The 27,965-nt window shown below is 37.2% G+C and overlaps 1 protein-coding gene across 2 annotated transcripts in view; it reads right to left on the bottom strand.

The window, feature by feature from the left end:
• Nucleotides 1–27,965, bottom strand: part of LOC121379996 (golgin subfamily A member 4-like) — a 104,420-nt gene that overhangs the window by 4,836 nt on the left and 71,619 nt on the right. The window contains exons 13-26 of one of the 2 annotated variants that reach the window (XM_041508704.1): nt 22,905–22,973; nt 16,789–18,906; nt 10,964–12,850; nt 10,342–10,584; nt 9,257–9,361; nt 7,975–8,073; nt 7,288–7,390; nt 6,722–6,842; nt 5,454–5,597; nt 4,192–4,321; nt 3,024–3,110; nt 2,193–2,328; nt 1,613–1,726; nt 781–806 (exon numbers count right to left, since the gene is read on the bottom strand). In XM_041508704.1, the coding sequence (XP_041364638.1) occupies nt 790–806; nt 1,613–1,726; nt 2,193–2,328; nt 3,024–3,110; nt 4,192–4,321; nt 5,454–5,597; nt 6,722–6,842; nt 7,288–7,390; nt 7,975–8,073; nt 9,257–9,361; nt 10,342–10,584; nt 10,964–12,850; nt 16,789–18,906; nt 22,905–22,973 (5,373 nt within the window). In that variant the 3' untranslated portion in view covers nt 781–789. The remainder of the gene's footprint in view (nt 1–780; nt 807–1,612; nt 1,727–2,192; nt 2,329–3,023; nt 3,111–4,191; nt 4,322–5,453; nt 5,598–6,721; nt 6,843–7,287; nt 7,391–7,974; nt 8,074–9,256; nt 9,362–10,341; nt 10,585–10,963; nt 12,851–16,788; nt 18,907–22,904; nt 22,974–27,965) is intronic. The other variant, XM_041508703.1, reaches the window with a different exon arrangement.

Genomic DNA, 27,965 nt, shown 5'->3' with positions numbered 1-27,965 from the left:
TCCAAAATTTTGATTAGCAACAGTTGTTGATCCATTTGAAAATAAATTCATCAACAACTACTATTTAAAAGTACAGAATTGTGCAGTTATCTCTGAAACTTGCATAGTGAATTGTGACATAATACTTGACAAAATATTCCCTGCAATTCAGTAAATTTACGAATATATTTTCACTCATTAATCTTTCAATGTTGTGGTAAATTACAAGTGTAGAAAACAACAAATGGCGAGGTGAATAACAGCCAAGAGGACAACAATGTTGAAAGTAAGAGCTAGAATGTGACTCAAAGAAGAGCAGTGATTCAACAACAATCAATAAAAACATTATTAAACATTTCATACAGAACTGCGGAATTAAATGTCTCACCAACCATAAACTTATACTGCATTCATATGGTTATTCACCACATTGCATGTTTTAAAAAAAAAATATATAAAAAAAGTAAAAAATCATTAATAAAAAAATCAATTAAACATTTAACTGCATCTATAGATACAATTATAAATTAAGTTACGTTGATCTAGAACTTATAGTTTTTGAGAATTGAAGCTAAACATGAAACTTTAAAGTTGAACTAAATTTAAAAAAAGTCGATGTCGTTGCCGCCATCGAAAAAGTAATACTGTTATCTCACGCAAGACGAAAAAAGATAAAACAGATTAATCATTTCCATATGGCCACTTATTCTGTGTTGCGATGTGAGATCAGTTATTTCTTCAAATGCATTAAATTGACGTATTATTCGAAGTATTAAACAAAGCTATCAAAACCAAATTTACCTTTAAATATCATTTTATATTCAAGGCTGCAGAGAAGCAAAAGATAAGACAAGTAAATCACAAATGTTCAAGTTGTTAATATATTTGAGTTTATTGAATTTTACATACAGTATATATTGTGTAAAAACTTTAATATCACACTTGTAGCAGATTATTATTACCTAAGAATGTCTTCAGTCAGTTTTTAAAGGCACTCCTGAATCTTGCCACCATGAACAACTCCACTACACCCCCTCAAAATGTTGTTTTTTTTAAATCCAATTTTGCTTGTTAAGAGTATATTTCACTTGCTCATAATCATAACCAGTTGCTAGCATGATCATGTGACCTGGCTAACTCGTCTCATTTGCTTCAACTAGATTGAAATGAATGATGTAAAGAATTTGACAATCAAAATAAAGTGATGTGTTGTGTGGTAAATACAACAGAAATTACATTTTTTGTTGTTGAAATTATGAGTTTAAAACTATTATTAGACATGACAAATATAACATATTACAAGAATGAAGTCATGGATTACGACTGTCATATGGCAAAGAGCTTGCATGTTTATTTAGAGCACATAAAAAAGTAAAAATACCCTCCCCCTGATTAAAACTCCCATCTTCACACATGCCTGGGGATCCCCATGGGATAAAGCTGATAACCTATGTCATTAATTTGTTACTCTCTTCGATATTCTCAAGACGTATAATCTGATTCTGTTACAAAGTATTCTTGTACAATAAGGCAACCTGTTGCTTTAAAACCTTTCAGTGACCAAAACCAATTCCACACCAACTGTTTCTTTAGTAAAGTGTTTAGACAATCGTTTTTGAAAACAGGAACCTACCTTGTGGACCAAGTTTCCTCCTCCTGTGAACATCTCGACTGCTGTGTTCCGAATCTTTCCTTGATGTGCTGGTTTGTGGGCTTGGACTTCGGGCTCGCTGCTGGAAGGATGGTGCTGAAATAATATTGACAATTTTACTAGTCATATGTAACATCTAGTATTAACAATTACAATCATTTCGACTCGTTTAACAGTATAAAAATCAATGCCAAAGAAAAATTTATATTGGATGTTCCTGCAAAAAAACACAAAAAAAAACAAAAAACGAAAGGAGCCATCAGTTTTTCTTCTTCTTAAAAATGCCGCAGAATTTTACTATTCTCACTAGCCTATTCAAGATCCAGAACTTACTGTCACTCAGTAGACTTGTCTTTCACCTAACATTAAATTCATATGTTAGGTTATGGTGGAAATTGATCAAGAGGTTTATTTGCGAGTATTCACCCTACTTAACAAGTCACTGTATATATTTGTAATTCACATGCAGCCTTGGAAACATTCACCTCTGATTGCGGTTCAAACAACCAACATAATACTATAAAAAAATTAAAACACTTTTAAAAAGATGTTAAAGACTTACTGCGTCGGACTAATCGTCTAGATTCGGGCTCCTGCAGCTTCTGTTTCAAATCTTGAGTGTCTTTATTGTAGATACTTTGTAATTCCTGTTTCTCCTTCACCAGCTGAAGATACTGAGTCATTGTCTGTCGGTGTTCCTGTTAAGAAAAATAAACTCATATCTGAATATATTTTTAAATTGTAAAGAGGATTATCAAAAGAAAATTACTTACTTGACTGTTTTTCTATACAATTATATACATAGATAACTGTATATGCAAGAAGGAAGGAAATGTTTTATTTAACGATGCACTCAACACATTTTATTTATGGTTATATGGCGTCGGACATATGGATAAAGACCACACAAATATTGAGGGAGGAAACCCACTGTCACCATTTCATGGGCTACTCTTTTTGATTAGCAGCAAGGGATCTTTTATATGCACCATACCAGACAGTATAGCACATACCACATCCATTGATGTACCAGTCGTGGTGCACTGGCTGGAGCAAGAAATAGCCCAATGGGCCCACTGATGGGGTTTGATCCCCAACCGACTACGCATCAAGCAAGCGATTATCACTAAGCTACATCCCGCCCCATATATGCAAGAAAACAATTCTTAGTTTTGATATGTTTTGCCAAAGTGGCTACAGTCAAACTAGCACATACCGCAGGCTTTGATATGACAGTTGTGAAGCACTGGTTGGGAAGGGAAAAAACAAATTAGAGAATGGGTCCACTGACAGACTTTGTAAAATCCCACCACCTCAGGAGGGCGCTCTACCGACTGAGCTAGATCCCGCCCCAGATCAAACTGGATTTAATTACCTATATAAAAAGTCTTACCTCTGTTGCCCTTTCCAAACTGTTCTCATACGTTTTCACCTGTGCTCTCAACTTCTGAAGTTCAGCATCCTTTACGCGTACAGCAATCTGAATATTAAAGACACAGTATTGTAGTTCACCGATCACAGCAAGCAACAGTATAAAGGACAGACTTAATCTAACTTCTTGCTCCTGAAAAATCCGAGGTTAAATTCTACAAACACATCTCAAAATTATTAAGTTTAACGCATAAAGAATTCGTCACAAGTGTTTTTTCAATATGGAAAATATCAACCGAGTCTATTGTTAATCGGTATTTGTCGAGTCTCTGCCAAGACAAATTGTCTAAAATAACATTTTCATTTGATATTTAGTAAATTACAGTACTAAAGTCGCCTCAAGATGACATTATCAGGATTAGCATAAATTAATTTGACGTCACACACTTTAATTATACTAAGTCTTATGAAAACGTTAGTCATACAGGTCTGTCTTGATGGCTTGTAAACAAATGACCCATTCACAGCAACACATTCTTACCGAGAGACCTTGAAAATTAGCATATAGCTTTAAATTTGCATACCATTAACCGGGTTAATACACTAAATTATCACATAGGTTTATGACATGGATATCATGGGTAAGTTATAGGATAAATGAACTTTTTATTGCTGCCTTAAATCAATATTTTCTGAATTAATTATAATAATGTTTAATTTCTCAGTGATGTCATTAAACTGTAACAGATTGTGATGTTTATGTTACTCTCATACCATGTATCATACTCTCTGGTTTCCACAACTCCTGGGTTTCTAGTGATATTCAATGTTGGGCTAGTAAATAACTACCATTGTCATGCCCGACAGCTAGTGGAAAAAAAAGTTGTCAAATGCTGCATTTTAATATATTTTGTAAATATGAATATCCTGCTCCCACCCCCATCCTCCAATCTTAGTGCTTTTAAGCTCTTTAGGTGACATTATTACTATTAATAAAATTGTATTAACTTAAAGTAAAGTAGGGCTAGTGAATTTTTAATCGTGGCTAGTAAATATTCAAAATCACTGATCCCATGACTAGGGGATTTTATAAAAATTCTAGAAGCCCTGAACTCAGATCAATTGCAGTCACTTGGCCTCGAGTCTATACTTTACATACTAATGGTGTTCAAACAAAAGAGGTGGTGTACCTGTGCATCAAAGAGCTCCTCTTCAAGGGTGGTGCTACCCGTTGTCATGTTGGACGAGGACGGTTTGTTTCTGATGAAATCTTTCAGTGAATCTATCTCCTGGTTAACCATGCTGTTTAGATTGTCATTGCTACATGAAACAAATAATATATAATATGTGATTACCACACTGAAAGGAAAATAAAATTTGTTTACTGAATTCCAGGCCATTTCAAATAAACAACTACTTTAACATAGAGTTTTGAGAAAAAAAACCAAGAGAATAATCAAAACCACACTGAGGTAGATGTTTTGTTTTGTTGTTTTTTAATTTTACAAAATCTGGTTATTTTACCCTCATATATCAGATCAAATATGCATTACAGTAAACTGTGTTCATTTATAATACATAAGACAGTCGGATGTCTAAATGGTGTCTGAAGTGGTCAGAAAGTAATGGATATAAACCATGCACTAAAATTACTGTTCATTTTTTAAAATAAATAGAATAAAGTATTTCAAATTGAAAATTGTATAAGTATTTATTCATTCCTGGGTAGAGTTGCAGATGAATAGCAGAATTAGTTAGGCTAATGTTAATAACAAACATTAAAGTTTGTTTTATTTAACGACACCACTAGATCACATTGATTTATTTATCATCGGCTTTGGATGTCAAATATTTGGTAATTCTGATTCGTAGTCATCAGAGGAAACCCGCTACATTTTCCCTAATGCAGCAAGGGATCTTTTATATGCACTTTCCCACAGACAGGAAAGCACATACCACGGCCTTTGTCCAGTTGTGGTGCACTGGTTTTAATGAGAAAAAACCCAATCAGCTGAATGGATCCACCGAGGTGGTTCGATCCTGCAACGCAAGCACTTCAAAAGCGAGCACTGAACCGACTGATCTAAATCCTGCCCCCTACTGTGGCCCGAAACTAAGAGTGGACTGAGACTAAGAGTGGACTGAGACTAAGAGTGGCCCGAGACTAAGAGTGGACTGACACTAAGATTGGACTGACGCTAAGAGTGGACTAAGAGTGGACTGACACTAAGAGTGGACTGAAACTAAGAGTGGACTGAGACTAAGAGTGGCCCGAGACTAAGAGTGGACTGACACTAAGAGTGGACTGACACTGACACTAAGAGTAGACTGACATTAAGAGTGGACTGAGACTAAGAGTGGACTGACACTAAGAGTGGACTGAGACTAAGAGTGGACTGACACTAAGAGTGGACTGAGACTAAGAGTGGCCCGAGACTATGAGTGGACTGACCTCTTTATGAGTTGCTGGATGTGGTTCTCGTAATCCTCTTTGGTCTGGTGGATCTTCAGTTCAAGGATCTTGTAGTCCTCACACTTACTGGAGTAGTGCATGTTCACCTGCTCCAACTCCTCCCTCAACTTCTCTATCTCGTCACTGAAACACACACAGAAGGATGGAAAATGCTTTATTTAACAGCGCACTCAACACATTTTATTTATGGTTATATGGCGTTGGACATATGGTTAAGGACCACACAGATATTGAGGGAGGAAACCCACTGTCGCCACTTCATGGGCTACTCTTTTCGATTAGCAGTAAGGGATCTTTTATATGCACCACCCTATAGACAGGATAGCACATACCCTGGCCTTTGATGTACCAGTTGTGGTGCACTGGCTGGAGCGAGACAAACACACACACAGGTCATTACCAGAGAATATAGGATATTGATGATACCAAAACACATGAGGGTAATAATCTCTTTATCATATCAAGTTTAACACATGTTTTAAATTGTAAATTGTATACGCAACTTTAATTCCAGTCAGCCATTACTAGATATTCAAATGATTAAGAATAGGTAATGTGGTGTCTTTTGAATGGAAATGAAGTCAAACTTGAAGGTTTTTGTTTTGTTTGATGATTATGAATTCTTATGTCAATTATGGTGTGTCATCATAGTACATTTGCTTAAATGACAATAAACGTAGTGCTGTAACCTCGATTAATTTACATCTAATTTGCAGTTACAAATTCTGAAAGTATGTGATCTGAAAAAAATCACATACTTCAATATCACTGGATATGCTAGCTATTATATGATAAATACAGTTATTATATACTGTAACTGTTCATTCAGTCGATCAAAGTTAAGGGAGGTAATTCACATTACAATATAATATCTCACTAATCTTCTAACATGGTCACAAAAACTGATATAGAGAAAACATGACTTCTTGAATATTATTCATTCATACATTTCTACTTATCTGCATGCTTATATCCAATTAAGGTTCAAGCATGCTGTCCTGGGCACACACCTCAGCAATAAGAACTGTCTTTTTCAGGACAGAGGACTGGGGGTTAGCGAGAGAGAAGTCAATGTAATGGCCTTACACTGACCCACTGATCGCGTTAAAACTTGCTCTAGGTGGGAGACGGTAGCAGGAGGACTAACCCAGTACATACCAGCCTCAAGTTGATGGCGTAACCACTATACCACTAAGGACGATTATGAATATCAATCATATTTGTGTTTTTTTAAACAGTGAACTGACCTGTGGCGATGGCGAATCTCCATCATGTAGTCATCAGTGTACATGGTCATCAAGGCGATCCGGTATTTCTCTTTCTCTTCATCCAGCTTTTCTTCATACGCTTTTCTCATAGCATCAAGAGCTGATGTTAAAAAACATAAAATGTACAACATACATGTAGGTAATCAATGTTTAATCATAACATTCCAAACTTACTTTGTTGATTAAAAAAGGTATACCTTTGAACTAATTTAACCAAAATTAATCTTTGTAAAATTGCACAAATATGGCAAAACCAACATTCTACTGCATAGTTTAATTACATCTGTTTTAAATAATTTCTATTTTTTAATTCCGACCAACGGGTATCTGTAGGCTACAGGCTATCATTACATCTAAGAGTACTGACCAGTATACTGTCCAAGGCAGACATGTATTTAACATTATTCTGGGAGTTATATTAAGTTATGTGTAGCTTCAGTTAATCTGAATGATGAACAAAGTTGAAATCTGCTAATTTATAAGTAATTTAATGACTTAAAAATCAGTAGATTTCTACTGTCCCAACTGTAAGATGTTTTATTCACCTGCTTTTGTGTTTCTCATCTCCTCAGCCAAAGCTTCCTCCTTCTCCTTCTTCAGAAGTTCCAGTTCGTGTTCATGGTGCGCCAGTTCCAGACTATCACAGGTCTGTTCAAATACAAAGTGAAAAGTATGTAAGCAAGTTGATCTTTACTTCAATGTAATTATGTGATTCATATTCAGGTATGTACATAAACACATGCATAGATGCACACTCAACCATCTACAGACAATTATATAATTTGGCTATAAATCATACGTCTTTGTTATACGTCTTTGTTATGAGTATGGTTTGATATTAAGTTCTAATGGTCTTTTGAACTCAAAACCATTATTTTTCTCTGTCTTTACAAATTTATTTAAGCAACAATTTCCTATCACTGGATATATCACCTTTATTCATGATCTTTTGACCCCATCCCCATCTCCATCCCAAACAATCCTCTGCAATGATAAATATCTTCCACTAGCTAAATATTCCTAAGAAAATGCAAATCAAATTTTGAATGGACTGCAGAATATTTGTTAGGAATAATTAATATTGGTGGCAGCAATGGGAATCCTCTCCATGACTTATAATACATGTCAACTATACTGCTCAGATGTCATTAAATACATTCAGTTCTTTGTACTACACCTAAAGTTTTATATGAGAAGCTACAGAGTCAATCAGTAGGAAATTAAAGCATTACCTCTTCCTCATTTTCCGTCTTATGGTCTGCAGATCCCTCACTTCCATCGGACGTCTCATGTACGGACATCTTTGTAGTTACAGACGGAAGTTCTATATCCTACAATACACCACAACAATGTGTTAACATTAATTCAATATAAGTAAGAAGATAAATGACAATTAAATGTGATGTACAACTTGAAATAATGAAAGACCGTAAATTACGTGTGCCAGAAAGCAGGGCACAGCATTTCACATGAACAATTACTTTGTTTGCATGTCAGTTACACTACTTTAAATTCAAGTGACTGGCATTGTGAACCATCAGTGTCAACAGGGACAAATCCACGATTTTGTAAAGGGAGGGTAACAAAATTCTAAAAAGGGCAATTTGAGTTTGTTGAAAGCAAATGAGTCCAGCTCCCAAAAGAAATGAAAAACTCAAACATATTCCAACTGATTTATGGACTTGATGAGCATCACATCAGTAATATCGGTTTATTTAAAATGCATAAGAAATGGCACTGTGGTACAGAAACATAGTTCAAGTATGTTAAAGTCTGAACCACACTGTTAACATCTACAATAAATTACTCTCCTTCATTTAATTACTGTTAAGAATTCCCCCACATTTTGTCCAGACACAAATCATGAAAACATCATTACATTGGCATAGATTCAACGTACTAAAATGTAACCATGTCACCTATATCGACTTCACTGTGATCTCCTAGGACAAAAAGTATGTAATTTGTCGCTGTCTGCCATTTTACCTTTTTATACAATATTCTTCAAGAGGGGTGGAAGCCTCTGAAGTATGTCACTTGTGACATAATTAATATGACATCATGATGATTACCTGTATCATATTACATGTCATAACATTGTTAAATTATGTCGCATCTTTCCATCCCTCTTCGAGATTATTCCATAAAAAAGCAAACTGGCAGCCTACATGGTTTTTGTTCTAGGAGATTTCAGCAAAGTTGATACAGAGGACATGGTTACCATCTAGTATTTGGAATCTGTCATTGCAATGGGGTTTTTCACAAGTTCTGTCTGCACAAAATGTTGTGGAAATCTAAATATAATTAAAGGTAGGAGAGTACTTTATCGCAGTTGTTAACAATGTGCTTCTGTGTTTAGGGTTATGTAACCCACCAAGTACTTATAAATTAAAAAAATCAGGTGAAACTGCCAGTCTTGCTTTATTAAATTCAAAAGCTGGTCAATTAGACATTATGATCATTACAGATAAAAAATGATGATACACATGACTAAAAATCCAAATTGATCTTTACCAACAAAGAAACTTCTGTTTCAAACTGTTTCAACTGATTTTCCACTTTCTGGGCTAGGTCAGACTTGCTGGTCCCAGAGTCTTTCTTAATTGCTTCAAGGAATGTCTGAAAAAACAAGAAGATCCAAACAACTCACATTTATATTCAGGAACAATAAATATTGTTCAGTAAGTAAAACCAGACTCATTTTATTTAACTGACAGACTTTTCAAATTTAAAACATCACGTCAGGGTTAATGATTTTTACAATGTATAAAATGTTTGTGGGAAAAAACAAAACAATATTACACAAATAATCAATAGCCTTGGTATATTTATGATACTCACCTTTGAAGTTTATTTATGTAGTGTAAAATAAGTCAAAGCTACCATGATTATTGATACAACTACTGATTAAACTCTAAATTAATAATTACTAAAAGTGTGATGATGTATAATACACAACTTTATTATATAGATTAATAAACTTGATATATTATCTGGAATTATAAATCTTTAAAATCTCTCAAATAACTTCAAACAGTGTTTGAAATAAGCACTTGTCAGTTTGTCCTGACAAGTGAATATCTGCTCGGACAAGTAAAGTGTACCTCAATGGTTGTCCAGTGGACAAGTAATTTTTTTAATGAAGTTTTATTTTGATCAGTGAAAATACTGTCCTTGTACTTGAATAAAACATAACACAAGTGAAAATATTGGTAAACAAGTAGATTTTTAGATGTACTGTACTTGTCCGGTAGGCTAGTGAAAAATTGTGCTTATTTCTATCACTGTCAAACATCTCTGAATACTTGATGATTTACTGCAGCCACTAGGGACATCATGTTTCTACTTATTTCTATCACTGTCAAACATCTCTGAATACTTGAAGATTTACTGCAGCCACTAGGGACATCATGTTTCTACTTATTTCTATCACTGTCAAACATCTCTGAATACTTGAAGATTTACTGCAGCCACTAGGGACATCATGTTTCTACTTATTTCTATCACTGTCAAACATCTCTGAATACTTGAAGATTTACTGCAGCCACTAGGGACATCATGTTTCTACTTATTTCTACACTTCCCTCACAGGGTCTTACTTTGTAGCTTTCCTTCTGAGTGGCTAGGAGTCGTGTGAGTTTCTGGACCTGGTCGGTGAGCTGCGTCTCGGACTGCTCCTCGCTGGCCCGGATCGCGCACACCGTCATCATGACGTCCTGTTTCATCCGCTCAACCTCCTCCTCATGGTCCGCCTTCACGCTGTCCAGGTAGTTCTCCAGCTCACTGCACCGATTCTCAAAACTCTCTCGGTCTCTTTCACGCTCATCCCACATCTTTTCCACCTATGTATTATTTTTAAAAAAAACATGACATCAATTCATCCTTCCTCAATACAATACAAAATGTAAGTATTTCCAATGTGTGAATGCAATATCAAACACTGTCAAAATAAATAAACAGAAAAGATTCAACATACTATTTCTTAGAATCTTATGTGTACGTTTTCATGGATTTAACAATTTAAAAAAAAAACCCACTCATCTATTCTTCAATAATTTTAGCTAATAAATTAATGTTAACAGTAATACAGATCAATCAACTGATATACCCACTCATTTGTAGAAAATGACACAAAGTTGGACTTTTTACCTACTGACAATTCACCCCCCTCCCTCCCCCCCCCCAACCCCAGAGATACATATATATTAAATCCAAGTTTACCTTAGCAACCTCCTGCTTAAAGACTTCCATGTGGACCTCGTGTCGATCATTAACCACCCTCATCTCGTTCTGGAAGGTCTCCTCGAAATGTCGGACCTGCTCCTCAATGGCTGGCCAGTTCTGTGCACTCTGCTGCTTGAGGGCAGCTTTCAGCTGGGTCAGCTTCTTCTCGAGGATGTGCAGGACCTCACACTCATCATCATACATGGTGTCCAGAACCTCTTCCAAGGGCACCAGCACCGACTGGAAGTCAAATTCAGAGTCACGGCTGTGGTCGGATGACATCTGTGGTTTGCTGCCAATGCTGTAATTCTGCTTCAGGTTGCTCATCTCCTGCTCATGCTGTAGTTTGACTTTCAGCATCATGTACGTCACTTGTGCCTCAAACACCGCTTCCCGCACCATGGAAGCAGCATAATGTGACTGATGTGGTGGATAATCAAGTGACGGAGTTGCTAGCACAAGGTTCAGGGGATCACTATAGTTTTCTCCTTGAATATTTGATACTATGGCCTTTTTGGATGCAGCCTCTTTCAACAATGCTTCACTTAAGCTTTTCACAAAGACGTTGAGGTTCTTGTCTGTGTCCGTTTCACAATCCGACTGAGATTCAGTGTCACTGATATCAAAATCTGCACCAGAATTATCCATTTTATAAATCTCTTCTACGAAACCTACTTCTGCCCTGATTATTGCTTTTTGGGAAACAATCTGTCCAAAGTTTTCTATCGTTGTATCTAATGACTGCAGTGGGACATCGATATCCTCACATTCAGAATCCTCCTCACTGTCTAGTGTAGCATGTTCTGTCCTTAGACTAGTGAGAATCTCTTCCCTGTCAGTTCTCAAGCTGTTCACAACCATATCAAACTTGTGAGCTGTTTCAGTGTCCAACGCCGACCGCACCTTCTGCTTGAAACTCTGAATATGCCTTTCCATGACTGATGAAATTTCAGAACAAACTTCCTCCAGAACACTCTCTGCTCCAGCGAAAACTGCCACCTCTTCACCTTCTTTAGAAATTATAGCTGCCAAAGATTTTATCATTCTAGTCTGATATGCATCAATGACACCACATATAGTTCTTTGTCTTTCAACTAACTGCTTAAATAAGAAGTCTTTGTATGCCCCATAATCATCTGCTCTTTCCAGAGATGTAAGTTTTTGTTTGATGTTATGCAATGCATAGGTTAGTTCTCCCTGAACAAGAGTTCTGGTAATTATGTGAGTTGAGACAGAGTCCAGATCACCCAGAGTCTTCTGCTGACAGTGGATGATGTGAGAATCAAGCTGTGCCCTGGAGAGAGCCTCAGAGGCAAGGACCTTAGTATGGACGGATTGCAGAGACTCGTCGGACTCTGACACATCACTTGCATCGAGGGTAACAGCTGCAATCTGACTGTGAATTGCAATCTTCTCAGCCAGCACAGCAGTGTAAGAAGACAATACACTGCTGCCGGTCTCAAAATTCATACTCCTCATTTCTGTTTCCAGCTTCTGCTGCAACAGTAGAATCATGCCATTTAGGGAGTCAATCTCCTTCAACACTGGATCGTCCTGACACCGCCCGTACCTGCCCTCCAATAGATATGCCATTTCGCTAATGATCACAGACTCTAAGGCCAGTTTATCTGCATATGATTTCAGTTTCTCGTCATTCGTGAGCTCGGCGCCTTCACCTTCGACTGGTTTGTATACCATCAGCTGCCCGCTGAGGTTAGACAGGACACTCCAGTCGGAGCGGGACAGAGCTGTCTTCTGTTTGATGTACTCCATCAGACTGGCGACCTTTTCACGGACCTCCTCCACCGTAGTCACGTGGTCCTCGCCTTCATCACCACTGTCATCAGATTCTTCATCAAGCTCGTCAAGCTGCTCATTGATCTCCTGGAATAAAGCAAACAAGTGATACAAAATAATGTGTCATACCTAAATGTATGAAGGGGGCGAGACATAGCCCAGTGGTAAAGTGCTTGCTTGATGCATGGTCGGTCTAGGATCAGTGGGCCCATTGGGCTATTTCTCGCTCCAGCCAGTGCACCACGACTGGCATAACAAAGGCTGTGGTATGTGCTATCCTGTATGTGGGATGGTGCATATAAAAGAGCCCTTGCTGCTAATCGAAAAGAGTAGCCCATGAAGTGGCGACAGCGGGTTTTCTCCATCAATATTTGTGTGGTCCTTCACCATGCATGTCCGACGCCATATAACAGTAAATAAAATGTGTTGAGTGCGTTGTTAAATAAAACATTTCCTTCTTTTATACCTAAATGTATGGAGTACAACTACATTTTAGTACCTATCCATGAAAAAAATAGAGGGCAGTGATTAATCGCTCACCTAACTTAGATTGTGGCGAAACATTTAAGATATTACTATACTGATCAATATATTGGCTATTGATGTCAAACATTTGGTAATTTTAACATATAGTTTTAGAGAAGAAACCCGCTACATTTTTCCATTAGAAGCAAGGGATCTTTTATATGCACCATCCCACAGACAGGATAGAATATTATACCACAGCCTATGATATACCAGTCGTGGTGCACTGGATGGACCGAGAAAAGCCCAATGGGTCCACTAACGGGGGTTGATCCCAAACCGACTGCACATCAAGCGAGCGCTTTACCACTGGGCTACATCCCGCCCCCATCCTGGAATAAAGGAAACAACAAATGAACCAAGATACCTAAATGTAGGACAGACAAAAACATTTTAGCAGTCGGATGTTAACCAGCATAAAACTATACTAGCCGTCATTAATAACGCAATTTCCTTTTGTCAAAATAATATACGTTCCGGTTGGACTTCGTTGACTATATTCGTCAATGTACATGGTACAGTGGTACACATTATTTCAGCAGCATGTAAAGGTCGACTTCCGGCCTGTTCCCAACATAAGGGGAACAACGCTAAAAACGCATTATCCGGTAAATCGCACACACGCAACCACTTGGCGAAATAACACTTTGCACATGCATTTCCTGATACACTCAGAACACGCGGGTGGCAATGAGTATCTCACTCCTACACGATGCCTCGGTTGAACAACACCGATCGGAATCAAGCCATTGGCTTGTTGAATGCCGGAAACTCGCAATTGCGGGTAGCACAACGGTTCCACGTGCACCCGTCAACCATTAATCGGCTCCTCAACCGATATCAGACGACAAGGACCGTCAATGACCGCCGTCGTTCGGGCATACCACGCGTAACGACCAATAGACAGGACCGGAACATACGGTTGTGGCACCTGCGCAAACCTTTTTTGACAGCCGCAAGCACTGCCAGGACTGAAGTGGGAACCAGGGGACGACTCATCAGCGCCCGAACTGTCCGGAGACGTCTTGCCGCAGCACGACTGCATTGCCACCGACCCTACCGTGGCCTTATCCTCCTGCACAGACATCGTCAAGCAAGACTCTTATGGGCCAGGAATGGTGGGCATTTGCGACCCAGGAGATGGCGAGATGTCATCTTCTCGGATGAATCGAGATTTAACGTGAGTGTCACGGACAGACGTCGATGCATTTACCGCCGTCGTGGAGAACGTGTCGCGCAGGCCTGTGTTCTGGAGAGGGACCGCTACGGAGGCGGCGGAGTCATGGTTTGGGGCGCCATCAATGCTGACTTCCGGTCCGAACTCGTGGTGGTACAGGGAAACCTTAATGCGCAACACTACGTCGACAACATCCTGCGGCCGGTCCTCCTCCCATTGATGAGACGGCATGGCGGAAACAGGCTCGTCTTCCAGCAAGACAACGCTCAGCTGCACACTGCCAGGCGTACACAGGCGTTTCTTCGTGCCCACCATGTCACTGTGTTGGACTGGCCAGCAGTTTCCCCGGACATGAACCCAATAGAGCACATGTGGGACGAGCTGGGACGTCGTGTTCAAAACCAACCGAATCCACCACAGAACTTCGCTGAGCTGCAGCAGGCATTGCAGCATCACTGGGCAGCCATCCCACGACGTGTGGTGAGGCGCCTGTGCATGTCCATGCCTAGGAGGCTGCAGGCGTGCATCGCAGCATATGGAGGTCACACGAAATACTGACCCCCATGACGTTGACATCGCCAGAGACGTTATGCGCGATTCACTGTTGGCGGCTGACAGTGCCAGTCAGATGGGCCAGTGGTTGGTCTTACTGGTGGTATCAGTTTCATTTTTGTGGGATCTCGCATAATAAAATAAACCATGATCATTTCCGAGATTGCGTTTTTATTGCCGCCTAGTATATGTGCACATCACAAAAACAAAATGTAAAACGCATATAGTTGTAGCACATCATGTGAATAGTTTTTTATCACCCACCTGGTGAACGTATAGCGGTGTCGTACTAATACGGTACGCACCACGAGGGTCGTACCGGATGTACGTCTTTTCATTGGTTGGACAGTAAGTCTACCGGGACTTTTTTTTTCATTCATGAAAAATTATGTTGTCAACATTCCACAAATTTTACTATATATTTCATTCATTTTTTTCTGTAATAAAAATATACATGTATATATATATGTCAAACTGGGACGACCAGACAGGTAGCGAACTGGTTTGGGGACGAAATATGGATTAAAAAAAAAAACGGGAGTAGAACGAACTATTTTGTTAAGCGGCGACCTTTGGGACATACCATAGTTCAGTCTTGTGATATCATTCCGCCACAGTGTAAAATGTTTACATATTCGAAATGCAGGAATTTCTATTTTTTTATGACAAATATTCAATTGTTTGAAGGTAGGTAATAAATAAAATACCACACTCGTTTTCGCTAGACATAATTTTTACGAAACTTCCCAAGGTATCTGACCGAACGATAGTGAGGTCAGATATCTTGGGAAGTTCACTCGTTTCGTAAAAATGATATCTAGCGAAAACTCGTATAGTATTCTATATGTACTAAACACCCATATCCATATACACATACAGGTGGCTCATAACTCGGGGTGTCTTACTAGACTGGTTTTTGTGCCTGAAATTAAATGAATGTGATATGATAAAATATGATGGAAACCAAACTGTTCATGGGCTTTTTTCCTCTTGAACACACCTCATGTTTCAGAGGAAATCCCATTTTTTGGATATCACATTAGTACATGTAATTATATTATGTAAAAAGTAAGTTACTGTAAAAAGCAGGTGATAGCGATATAGATGTGGTATATAAATATTATTGATTGTTTGATACATGTATGTTGTATCATACACTTTGCAACATTGTCAGTGATGACAAGTAGGTAATTGTGACCTAATTAAAAATTATAAGTAACAATTTGGTTCCCAGTATGTATTACCACAACAAAATTGATGATCCTGAATCAAACAGTGGAAATTTTCAAGCACAATATTCATGAAAGATGGATGTTTGGAAAAAGAGAAAAAATTACAAACCACACTTCTATTTACTTACAAATACACAAATATCAGTTTCTAACATCCTTTCCATGACCTGTTTTATGTAATGACATCCCATTTGACAAAATTAAGTTTTTTTCTGAGGTTTATCGAAGGATAATTAACATTCATTTGTTTAACGATGTTGTTCGTCCAATCAGAATAGAGTAATTGTATAATGGCGGAAAGTTTGTCATTATTTTAAAATGTATTAAACTACAAAATAAAACCTAACACTAATAATTTAGATTTGTATAATTCAGAATATTATATTTTAAAATGCTAACTTCTATTAATAGCCATTTACCACAAGAAATTAAAAAATGTTTAGGAATGAAGACATGTTTAGTTTTAACCACAAGATCCATCCAGCCAAAATAAAAATTGGAAACCCCCCCAATAATGCTATATTGTACATACAACTTACCTGTAATTTTTCTTTAATCTCTTGCAAGCATTCATCAATAGCAACTCCATGATGGGTTCCTGGATTTCCATCACCACCACCTTCATGATTACCTGGATTTTCTTTCCCATTACTATCACCGTTTGTGGATTTCACACTTTGCAGCTTGCTGGTCAATGATTCAATTTTCTTACCATAATTCACAATCTTAGAATGCAAAGTACCGGCACCATTATTTTCACTGGTGTCCATTTTCTCACTCTGTGCACTAATACCAACAGCAATGTCTGACAGTTTTGTGTTTGTCTGTTCAAGCTGTTCCTTCATTTCCTTAAGTCTCTCAACAATGTTCTCACAATCTTTCTCTGATAACGACTCTGCAGTAGACACTTCCTTGTCCTGATTCCCTGATTTATCAACAGACTGTTCAATCAATGAAAGCTTCTCTTCCAAACAACCAAGCTGCTTTTCAATGTCCATGGCCAACGAATTGGCATCTTTGGACACAGTTTCTAAAGGATTAAATTGTACAGATTTCGTTGTTTCAACACCATCAATTTTTTTGGTCAACTCTTCCACTCTGTTAACAACTTTTTCGAGTTTTTGCTGATATTCATGCTCCATGCACTGAATTGTTTCCTGAAGCTGTTTGTCTCTTGCTTCAAAACTGTCATAGTTTTCATGCATCTCATTAATCTCTTTCTTCAGTGTCCTTAACTCAGCAACAGCCTTATCAAATTTGCCCTTCAAACCTTTGTACTCCTCAAATATTAACTTACTATCAGCTGAACTGTCTACAGTAATTTCATGTTGATCTTCCACTCCCTCAATCATTTTGCTTATAGAGCCTTCCTTCAGAGTCTCTTGAACAGACTGACACTTTCTACCAATGTCTTCCACAAGATCTGCTAGAATAATCACTTGTGACTTGTCCTCTCCCTCCAAACAGGCAAGGTACTTATCAAAGCTCTGTCTTAACTTTAGAAGCATTAAATTGATGTCCTTAAGCTCAGAATCTACCGTCATGATTGTGTGTAGAAGATCATGTTCATCTAAGTCGGGTGATGAATGCACTTGGTTAATGTCTTGGAAGCGTTCCAACAGCTTCAGCTGAAGACCTTGTATCTGTTTGTTCAGCTCACTGATGACCGACTGCAGTTCTCCCTTTTCTTCTTGGTGATGTGTCACCGACAGTTTGTCAGAGTTCAGTCGTTCACTTAAGGCAGTGTTTTCTCTCCTCAGTTCTTCTAGATGTTTTCGTAATGAAATATTCTCTGCTTCGAACTCTGCAACTTTATCCTGAAGGCTAATTAGCTTTGCCTCTACTTCCTCCAGCTTGTCATGGAGGTGCTTTTTGTCATCCTGCAGGGCATCCATGCTTTGAATTAAGTCGGCATTTTCGTGCATCTCCGCCTGTAGCTCCTCACTCAGGTCAACCATTTTCTTGTCACTTTCTATCACCTTTTCTTCAAGTTGTGAAATAATTACATCCTTTTCATGCAAAATCCCTGCCATGTTGTTTGACAGAGTATCAGATATTGCTGCCTGTCTCTCGTGTGCCTCACACAGTCTTGCTTTCATTTGTTCAAGGTGATTCTCGAGGTCATCTCTTTCAGAACTGTACTCACTCTCCATATCCTGTATTTGGTTATCATATTCCTTTTTCACCTGTGCATATTGCTGTTCTGTTTCTCTTATCTTGGATTTTAAGTCACTCACTTCTCTTTCCTTGACTTCCAGCTTATCCTTTACTTGTTTGTAATCTATTTCAACTGCCTTCAATTTTAGAATCTCCCTTTCCTGTTCTCGTGTCCTCTGTTGAATATTTTTCAACTCATTTTCAACCCTTCTACAGTCACGTTCTTTAGAAATCAAACTGTCACGACTTCTGTCGAGCTTTGAAGAAGTATCTTTGAGCTGTGTTTCCAAGCTACGAATCCGTCTGTTCCAGTCAGAGCTAAGTTTCATAAACCGGTCCTTCTCCAACTTAAGATCCTTAAGTGCTTCAGACAAGGCCTTCTCGGTCCCTGTTAACTTGGAGACAGACATGTCTAGCTTTGACTTTAGGCCATCAATCTCATTTTTCTGCTTTTGAACCACTTCTTTGTTATCCTTCAACTGACGTTTCAATCCCTGGACCTGGAAATACATAAAGCTTATACTGAATAAATTGATATTTATAATATACATTTCTCAGTATTAAAAATGAAAATACATAAGTTTTAGTTCAATATTGAATACATAAATTAATATTTACATTTATCTCTCTAAATGATTTTTAAAATTCAGCATATCAGTATTAACAATAGACATATCTCAATATTGGAGTTCAAAACAGATTTGAGTTCAATACTTAATATATTACTAATACTGAATAATTAATATTCAAGTACATGTATAGAGCCCCAGGAAATAGAGCTGAATTACAGAAAATGCTCAGCGATATACTGAATGCATTAGTATTCAAAGTATACTTAAAGAGGGAGATAGAGCTTTAAAATACTAACATTGGGGGGTTGGGGTGGGGGCAGGATATTCATATTTACAAATTACTTAACTGCAACATTTGACTCCCCAAAATTAATTTTTTGTAAAAATCAGTAGCCATCGGGCATGGCAATAGTAGTTATTTACTAGCCCAACATTGAATATCACTAGCTATGAGAGTGGGGCTAATCTAGCAGCCCTGTTTCACAGAATACATTATGATTATGATGTTGATAAATAATAGTACAGTATTTGGATTCACTTCCCTGGCTATCCAGTCCCTGGCTATCCAGAGACGGGACTGTAATGGACATGCCTGAAACCGTATTCATATAGGGGAATGTTAATTTAAAATAGTTCATAGTCATAGGTGGAATGATCATTTCTGATAAAACATTAAACAATCAAGATGTTTTGACCTAGTTTAAAGAATGAATCTTCATCAGTTAAAATGATACACTAATCAACAGCTATTAAATAACAAACATATGACAACTGAGATCTGATATAGTGTGAGAAGAATCATAAATAAGTTTTTCTTTTTATTAATTGTCAAGAATTCTTTTACATATATATTTTTTACAACAAGGCATATAGACCTTTCAGTGAGACATGTATCTTAGTGTATGTATTATATTAACTAAATTTGAGAAAGCATAATAATACATAGTTCCAGCAAAAATTCAAACAATTTCAAAATAAAATAAATGGATTCAAATCATTAATACATGTAAGATATTACAAAGTATCTAGTCATTCGGTACATCTACATTCCAGCAAAAAGTCTATATTTTAAAAAATAAAATAAATGGATTCAAATCATAAACAGGTGTAAGATATTACAAAATATCTAGTCATACCATATGTTCCAAAGTTCTGCAAATGTTAGAAACTTCAATAACATTCAAATGCAAGTCACAGACTGTTGTGTTTATTCTGTTTGTACAATCAGCATACTTTATCAACTTGTTGAAATCGCATCAGGTTTCTTTTTGAGATTCTAGCATTCACTGATTTGGCCAGATAGGATTAGACAGTTTGAGATTTAATCAGCCTTCCAAATTCAGATCATCCTGCTCCAGCAGTTTAGAACAAATGATAACAAAGTAAAACAGAGTTTCAGATATTCTGACAGATATATATAACAAAAAATAAATATTAAGACCACCCTTTGAAGAGATAATTATTTAAATCAAACTTTTGTCATTCTTCCATTGCCATACGGAATTCCCAAAATAAATTGTATTTTGTGATTTTGATTTTGATCAATAATACTAAATAATTTAAGTAAAATTCAAGTTTCATTTGCCAAGCTAAAAATATACAGGTAATTCCAGAAATGTTCAAACTTGAGTGGGCAGGGGGAGGGGGAGGGGAGGGGGAGGGGGAGGGGGAAAGGATGAGAGGATCTAGGAGACTAGATTTCAGATGACCTACAACTTATATTTTAAAAAATCATTTACATTATAGTTATGTTTGGTGGTAGTGGTGGGAGTGGGGCCATTATTATACTATTTGAATTTTGAATTTTATTTTTGTGTTTTAAATCTCTTTTGACAGACAAAACAGTTGCAATCATTTATTTTCAAAAAAATTTAAAAAATGTTTAAAGAAGAAAAAAACAACCCCAAGCTGCATCTTCATGCCATATAGTGACTGCTGTAACCCAGTTAAGGGCATGAAGCCAAGAATTCCCCTCCACTGAGTAAACATAGCATAAACAAACAAGTCTGTAATCTTGAAGCAAGTTCTCAAGTTCAGATCAACAACCCCGCTGAAACAAAAGGCAGAAAGAATGCCTGCCCAACCCTATGAAAAATGTCTACTGTTGGAACACTTAGGTGGCCCTTTACTTTGGGAGTGGGTGTGGTGATTTTATCTCTGTACCTCCCTCTTAATTTCTTCTTCATAGTCAATGAAGATATCGGAGTCAACAGAAAAATAAACAGAAAATATACAGACATTTATTCTACTGTGGTCATATAGTATGTAGTGAAATTGCTATTTTTTTTATTTGTCTGGTATGCTAAAAAGTATATATTCATACTCATACTAAAAAAAACCCCAAAAACAAACAACCAACAACAACCCAAAACCACCATACACAGTTCACAGTTCATAATTTGTGTAGTAATACAAAATATCAAAAAGGTAAAACACCCATCTATCCCACCTCCAACAATGTATATATTTTTTCTCCAACCGTCTGTCAGAAGAAATTGAAAGACAAGAAGTGATTAATTGTCAGCAATCATATCGTTTTCAAATGAGCGATCCACTATTTTCATTCAGTCCCACAGGTGGAAGGGACGTAGCCCAGTGGTTAAGCACCCGTCTGATACATGGTCCATCTAGGATCGATCCCCATTGGTGAGCCCATTGGGCTATTTCCTGTTCCAGCCAGTGCACCACGACTGGTATATCAAAGGTCATGGTATGTGCTATCCTTTCTGTGGGATGGTGCATATAAGAGATCCCTTGCTACAAATGGATAAAAGTGGCGGGTTTCCTCTCTATGACTATATGTCAGAATTACCAAATGTTTGACAATCAACAGCCAATGTGCTCTAGTGATGTCATTAAACAAAACAAATCAAGTCCACAGACATGTTAACAAATGGAGGAGCCCAGGCTAAAATCTGTCTGGTGTGAAGGTAGCTACTGATTATTTTTTCACAGACAAGATACCACATACCACATACTTTAATAGGACAGCAATGGAATACTGGTTAGAATCGAATCAATGCATCTACAACATGGGGCATGACAAGTACTTCATGAATTTTAAACTATAAATTTAAAGTTTTGAATGATAAAATTAAAAGGAAGGAAATGTTTTATTACTCAACACGTTTTATTTACGGTTATATGGCATTGGACATATGGTTGAGGACAACACAGATGTTGAGGGAGGAAACCCGCTGTCGCCACTTCAGGGGCTACTCTTTTTGATTAGCAGAAAGGGATCTTTTATATGAACCATCCAAATAGACAGGATAGCACATACCACAGCCTTTGATGTACCAGTCGTGGTGCACTGGCTGGAGCGAGAAATAGCCCAATGGGCCCACTGATGGGGATTGACCCCAAACCAACTGCGCATCAAGCAAGCACTTTACCACTGGGCTATGCATAAAATTAAAAATTATTTATTATAAAATATAAATTAAATAAGAATTTTGTTGAATTAAATGTCTTGCCTACAATAAATTAATCTGATGTCACTGATAGTTGCATACATAGATGTTCATCTCAATGCATATTTTAAAAAAAACACGTAAACTTAAAACTTAATTTTTTTTTTTAAAAGATATTTAATTAATATTGTAATTGAATAAATAAATGACCATTCATAGATGTAACTTTAAACCAAGTTTTATTAATGTACGACTTGGAGCTAAATACAAAACTGTAACGTTGATGCTGATGCTGTCGGAGAAGTACTTATTATATCTCACCTTTTTACTTCTTGAAGGTGAGACAAAAATTAATTACAAATTATAAAAAAAAATAAAAAAATTTAATCCAATAATAACAAATGACATTAAATTATTTAGCCATTTGATTTTGTTTGGACAGACAGGCAAACAGACAAACAGACAAGGAGACATAAAGGAAGACAGTCAGACGTATGTACAAAGATGACATACCTGTGAAGGATCATACTGTTGTGTGGTCTGCTGTCCCCAGCGACTGGAACCGTATTCCATCATGTGAGGCTGCAAGTAAGGTAGTGAATTAGCCGACAGATTATCAGAGGAGCTCATATTTAGAACACAATCACAAAACAATTATAGAATTCCACTTGACAGTTAAGCCAGCATCAAACGCTGACAAGAGGAGACAACCGGCAGTACTGTTATTCATCCTGCACAAAGAAGATTACTAGAAGTAACCATTATGACTGCACCGATGACAACGAGGACGAGACACACTCACTAAGTCTGGCCTGTGTTCCTCAAGAAAACCATGTACTCCGTTGTATCGATTCCATTCACCTCATAACAATTCCACTCCACCCAGACACCAATGTCCACTGTCATGAACAAACAAGAAGCGGTAAACAAAGGGGAAAGAAAGAAAAAAAAGAAAAACACACACACACATGCGCTGCACTACAATTTGTTTTTTTTTGTCTGTCACCAACTAATCATTCTGTGAACAAAAAAAAAGAATAACCACAGATAATTAATTCAGCTGTAAGAAACTCCAGTGCATGTCCATACAGATTCAGTGGTTGTTGGAATTTTATGCATGTCAGTGTGCAGATCCATAAACTGTTTTATGGCTCTGTATCACAGCAGACACGGCTAAGCTCCTTTCTAAACAGCAGTCAGTGTTATATGGACCGGGAGCTTGGGAAGGAAACACAGTGAACTATTTGTCACCTGTAAAGTGACACTCATCTTGCTTAACCTAAGTCCAAGCCGGTCAGGTATCGGAGGAATATGTCCCAGCCAGAAATAAACCTCCTTGTTACAGCTAAAAGAATCAACAAGCCTATGATAGCCAGCTCCAGTATAATGACTGGAGGGAAAATGTACATCAAACAGACGTTGATGTCACAGTGCTTTACACACACAACACACACACACAGCAGTGTTTTATATTTGTGCTTCTAAACAAGTGCTGTCCAATCAAGCGCGAGTATTTTGGAAGGTGTTCAGACATCTGTCATAAAAAGACACCTAATTATGGATGAATAATACTGGCTGCATTGTCAACAGACAAAAATAATTTTATTCCCATGAGAAATCAAAGGAAGACCAGTGATTTAATATGCAATCTGTTGTCTAGCAAATAGCAGGTTTTTATGGGATTTTTTTTCTTTTTTTTCTAACTTTATTCAAGTCTCTGTTCATTAAGGCCCAGTTGCATAAAGCTTTATTGTCATTAATACATTGCAAACGGCATCAGAACGAGACTTAAAATAGATATCTCATTGGAAGATGTTAACAGTTACAAAATAAAATCTGCAAGATAAAATCAAATTAATATTTTACATTTAACATTCATTCAATATGATTTTCTTTTTTCATGATTTACAATACTTATTTCATATTAAAATGCCTTGTAGGCATTATTTTATCTTACACAGGTACTTTATTAACGTGCCTATATCCAAAAGAGGTTCAGGCAAATTTGCTTACAAAAACATGTTATTAAATTGACCAAAAAATTTTGTTTTATTATTATTAAAAGGAAAACAAAAATTATTAGTCACAAATACATACAAAAATGTCAGTATATTGCAGTCACATGTTTGGGAAAAGAGTGGGCTGGTCAAAGTATAATTTATACTTTGTTTTTCAAATAACATTTCTGAAGGAAAAGCACAGAAATGTTTAATCTCAATATGCATAATAAATCAGCACAATTCACAAAATAAATATTCAGTTATGAAGTAATTCAACCAAAAATGGTGAAATGCCCAAATTTAAACTAAATAAATATATGTCCATAACACAAAATGTCTAAACTACCTACCAGCGCAGTATACGAGAGAAGTTAAAGAATTAACATGTAATTCTTGGTGTAGCCTTACTTAATATGCAAGCCAGAACCTTGAGTATTTACTTCACGTCAACACAGGTGGTTTTATTTATAGTTGCATAACTAATGCAAAATTACCAACTTAAGGCATGCAGATGGCCTTTTAGAGAAATTTGACCGGCCTCGGTGGCGTCGTGGCAGGCCATCGGTCTACAGGCTGGTAGGTACGGGGTTCAGATCCCAGTCGAGGCATGGAATTTTTAATCCAGATACCGACTCCAAACCCTGAGTGAGTGCTCCGCAAGGCTCAATAGGTAGGTGTAAACCACTTGCACCGACCAGTGATCCATAACTGGTTCAACAAAGGCCATGGTTTGTGCTATCCTGCCTGTGGGAAGCGCAAATAAAAGATCTCTTGCTGCTAATCGGAAGAGTAGCCCATGTAGTGGCGACAGCGGGTTTCCTCTCAAAATCTGTGTGGTCCTTAACCATATGTCTGACGCCATATAACCGTAAATAAAATGTGTTGAGTGCGTCGTTAAATAAAACAGTTCTTTCTTTTAGAGAATTAAGCCTGTGTGTAGACCATTCCTGGCAACCCAGCAGAAAGAAAGAAAGAAAGAAATGTTTTATTTTATTTACACTTATATAGCGTCAAACATATGGTTAAGGACCACACAGATATTGAGGGAGGAAACCCGCTGTAGCCACTTCATGGGCTACTCTTTTTCTATTAGCAGCAAGAGATTTTTTATATGCACCATCCCACAAACAGGTTAGTACATACCATGGCCTTTGATATACCAGTCCTAGTGCACTGGCTGAAATGAGAAATAGCCCAATGGGCCCACCAACGGGGATCGATCCTAGACTGACCACGCATCGAAAGAGCGTTTTACCACTAGGTTACGTTCCACCCACCCACCCCACCAGAAAGATTATTAAAAAAAACCCACATCATAGGTTTCTATTTCCATGAATTGTTTTGGACACCCTAACTAACATAGTGTTATACAGTGTATCAGGAAAACAGAATTGGAAGATTATTTTGTCACACTAAAATGTGTAGTTAAATCATTTTCTATTAAAAACTGTATTATTTTAAAAAGGGAAAAATGGTTTGTTTATTTAAAAAAAAAAACACTGGCACATTAGACAGTCGATATTGTAATGGCTGGTTATTACATGTAGGTGTTAAAACATATATGTATTATGAAACAGTTTCAAACGGGTGAGAAGAAACCTTTTTTTCATATATGTTACTTATTTTAATAGCAGCAAGAGCTCTTTTATGTATTCTATGCCATAGATAACAGAGGATCACTGCAATGGGGTATGGGTGAATGAATGTGTAACAATACCTCCAGCACAAACAATATATCAGTTATTGGGTGTCAAACGATAACTGAAATGGGGAAATTTAAACAATATGTCCATGGTACGCATAGAAGCACACAATAATAATAAAAATAAAAAAAATGTAAAAAAAGGAAAAATAATCCAGACAATTTGTCTCTCTCTTTTTTTTTTTTTAGCCAATTCACACACTTAAGTTACTGAGAGAACCATAAACTGTAACTGAAGTAATGATTATTTTTTTGAGTCATTCATATCTGTATGCATTAAAAAATAGCGATTGACCTTTTTGACACATTTTAAATTAAAAAACATGGGGTTTGGTGGGCCATAATTTATGCTGTATAGACACAGCACACAAAGCTCTCCACCTGTTCACTCAACAAGTGCATGAATGCTTAATACATTTCTTTTCACAATTAGTGACACCTGAATCAAGTGGTGGACAAAATGTGACACCATAGTTTTGTATACATTACCAAATACCAGCACAGCCGGCTATTGAAACTCCTCAGAATACAATCTATATTTGTATCATCTGACAAGGCAAGGGTAGCAAGATAACATCACTGTACACAATACAGTAGATCATGCGTTGAATATGTAATTCCAATCTTTGTTGTAAGAAAACCAAAAACATACAACCATAAAGATATCTATGTAGAAGTACATGAAGGCAGCTTATTCCACAGTGTAAATGAAACATGAAGGTTGTGTCCCATTATTGCTTTAATAAACACTTTTGTTTGTATTAATAATGTTATTGTTGTTTGTACCAGCCTCAGTGGTGTCGTGGTTAAGCCATCGGACATAAGGCTGGTAAGTACTGGGTTCGCAGCCTGGTACTGGCTTCCACCCAGAGCGAGTTTTAATGACTCAGTGGGTAGGTGTAAGACCACTACACCCTCTTCTCTCTCACTTACCACTAATAACTAACCCACTGTCCTGGACAGACAGCCCAGACAGCTGAAGTGTCTGTCCAGGACAACATGCTTGAACCTTCATTGGATATAAGCACGAAAATGAAATGAAAATGAATTTATTTATTATTTTTTAATTTTCATATTACATTTCAACTTAAAATATACACACCATAGTGACATCACAGCTTACGATGGTTTCACGATTTCGTAGTGCCAAGATTACTTCGAAAATACATGCCCTGGTACACTATTAACAGTTCGAAAACAATTACGGGAATTTATTGCCCAGATGAAACACATCATGTTACATAATTTACCAATAACAGGCATGGCCTGGTAAGATGCTATTTGGTATGTCACTACCTTTACACGGAATCAGGGCGGGACATAGCACAGTGGAAAACACTTACTTGATGTGCAGTCGGTTTGTGATCGATTCCAATCTGTGGGCCCACTGGGTTATTTCTCGTTCCAGCCAGTGCTACTAATGGAAATCTAGCAGGTTTCCTCTCCAAGACTATGTCAAAATTACCAAATGTTTGACATCCAATAAATCAATGTGCTCTTGTGGTGTCATTAAACAAAACATTTCTTCTATTTTTTACACTAAGTCTTAAAGGGACTGATCTGAGTTTGGTACCATTGTTTACAACTAACAGATTCTTTTTGATGACAAAAGTATATATATTAAAGATATTTTCCTGTTTATACTATCAGAATCTGTATATACATACGGTGTTTGTTGTCCTAATGTTTGTAATAGTTCTAACCCGATTCTAATAATTTTGTGTAAGTGATATGGATAATGACTGCTACAAATATACCAAGGCTTCTAGAATTTTTATAAAATCCACTAGCCATGGGATCAGTGATTTTAAAAATTTACTAGCCACATTTAAAAATTCGCTAGGCTAGCCCTACATTAATTTAATAATGTTA

The sequence above is a fragment of the Gigantopelta aegis genome, chromosome 8 (genome assembly GCF_016097555.1).
Source record: "Gigantopelta aegis isolate Gae_Host chromosome 8, Gae_host_genome, whole genome shotgun sequence".
Lineage (NCBI taxonomy): Eukaryota > Metazoa > Mollusca > Gastropoda > Neomphalida > Peltospiridae > Gigantopelta > Gigantopelta aegis.
Note: the sequence above shows the minus strand (reverse complement) of the source record. Positions and strands in the feature narration are given on the sequence as shown.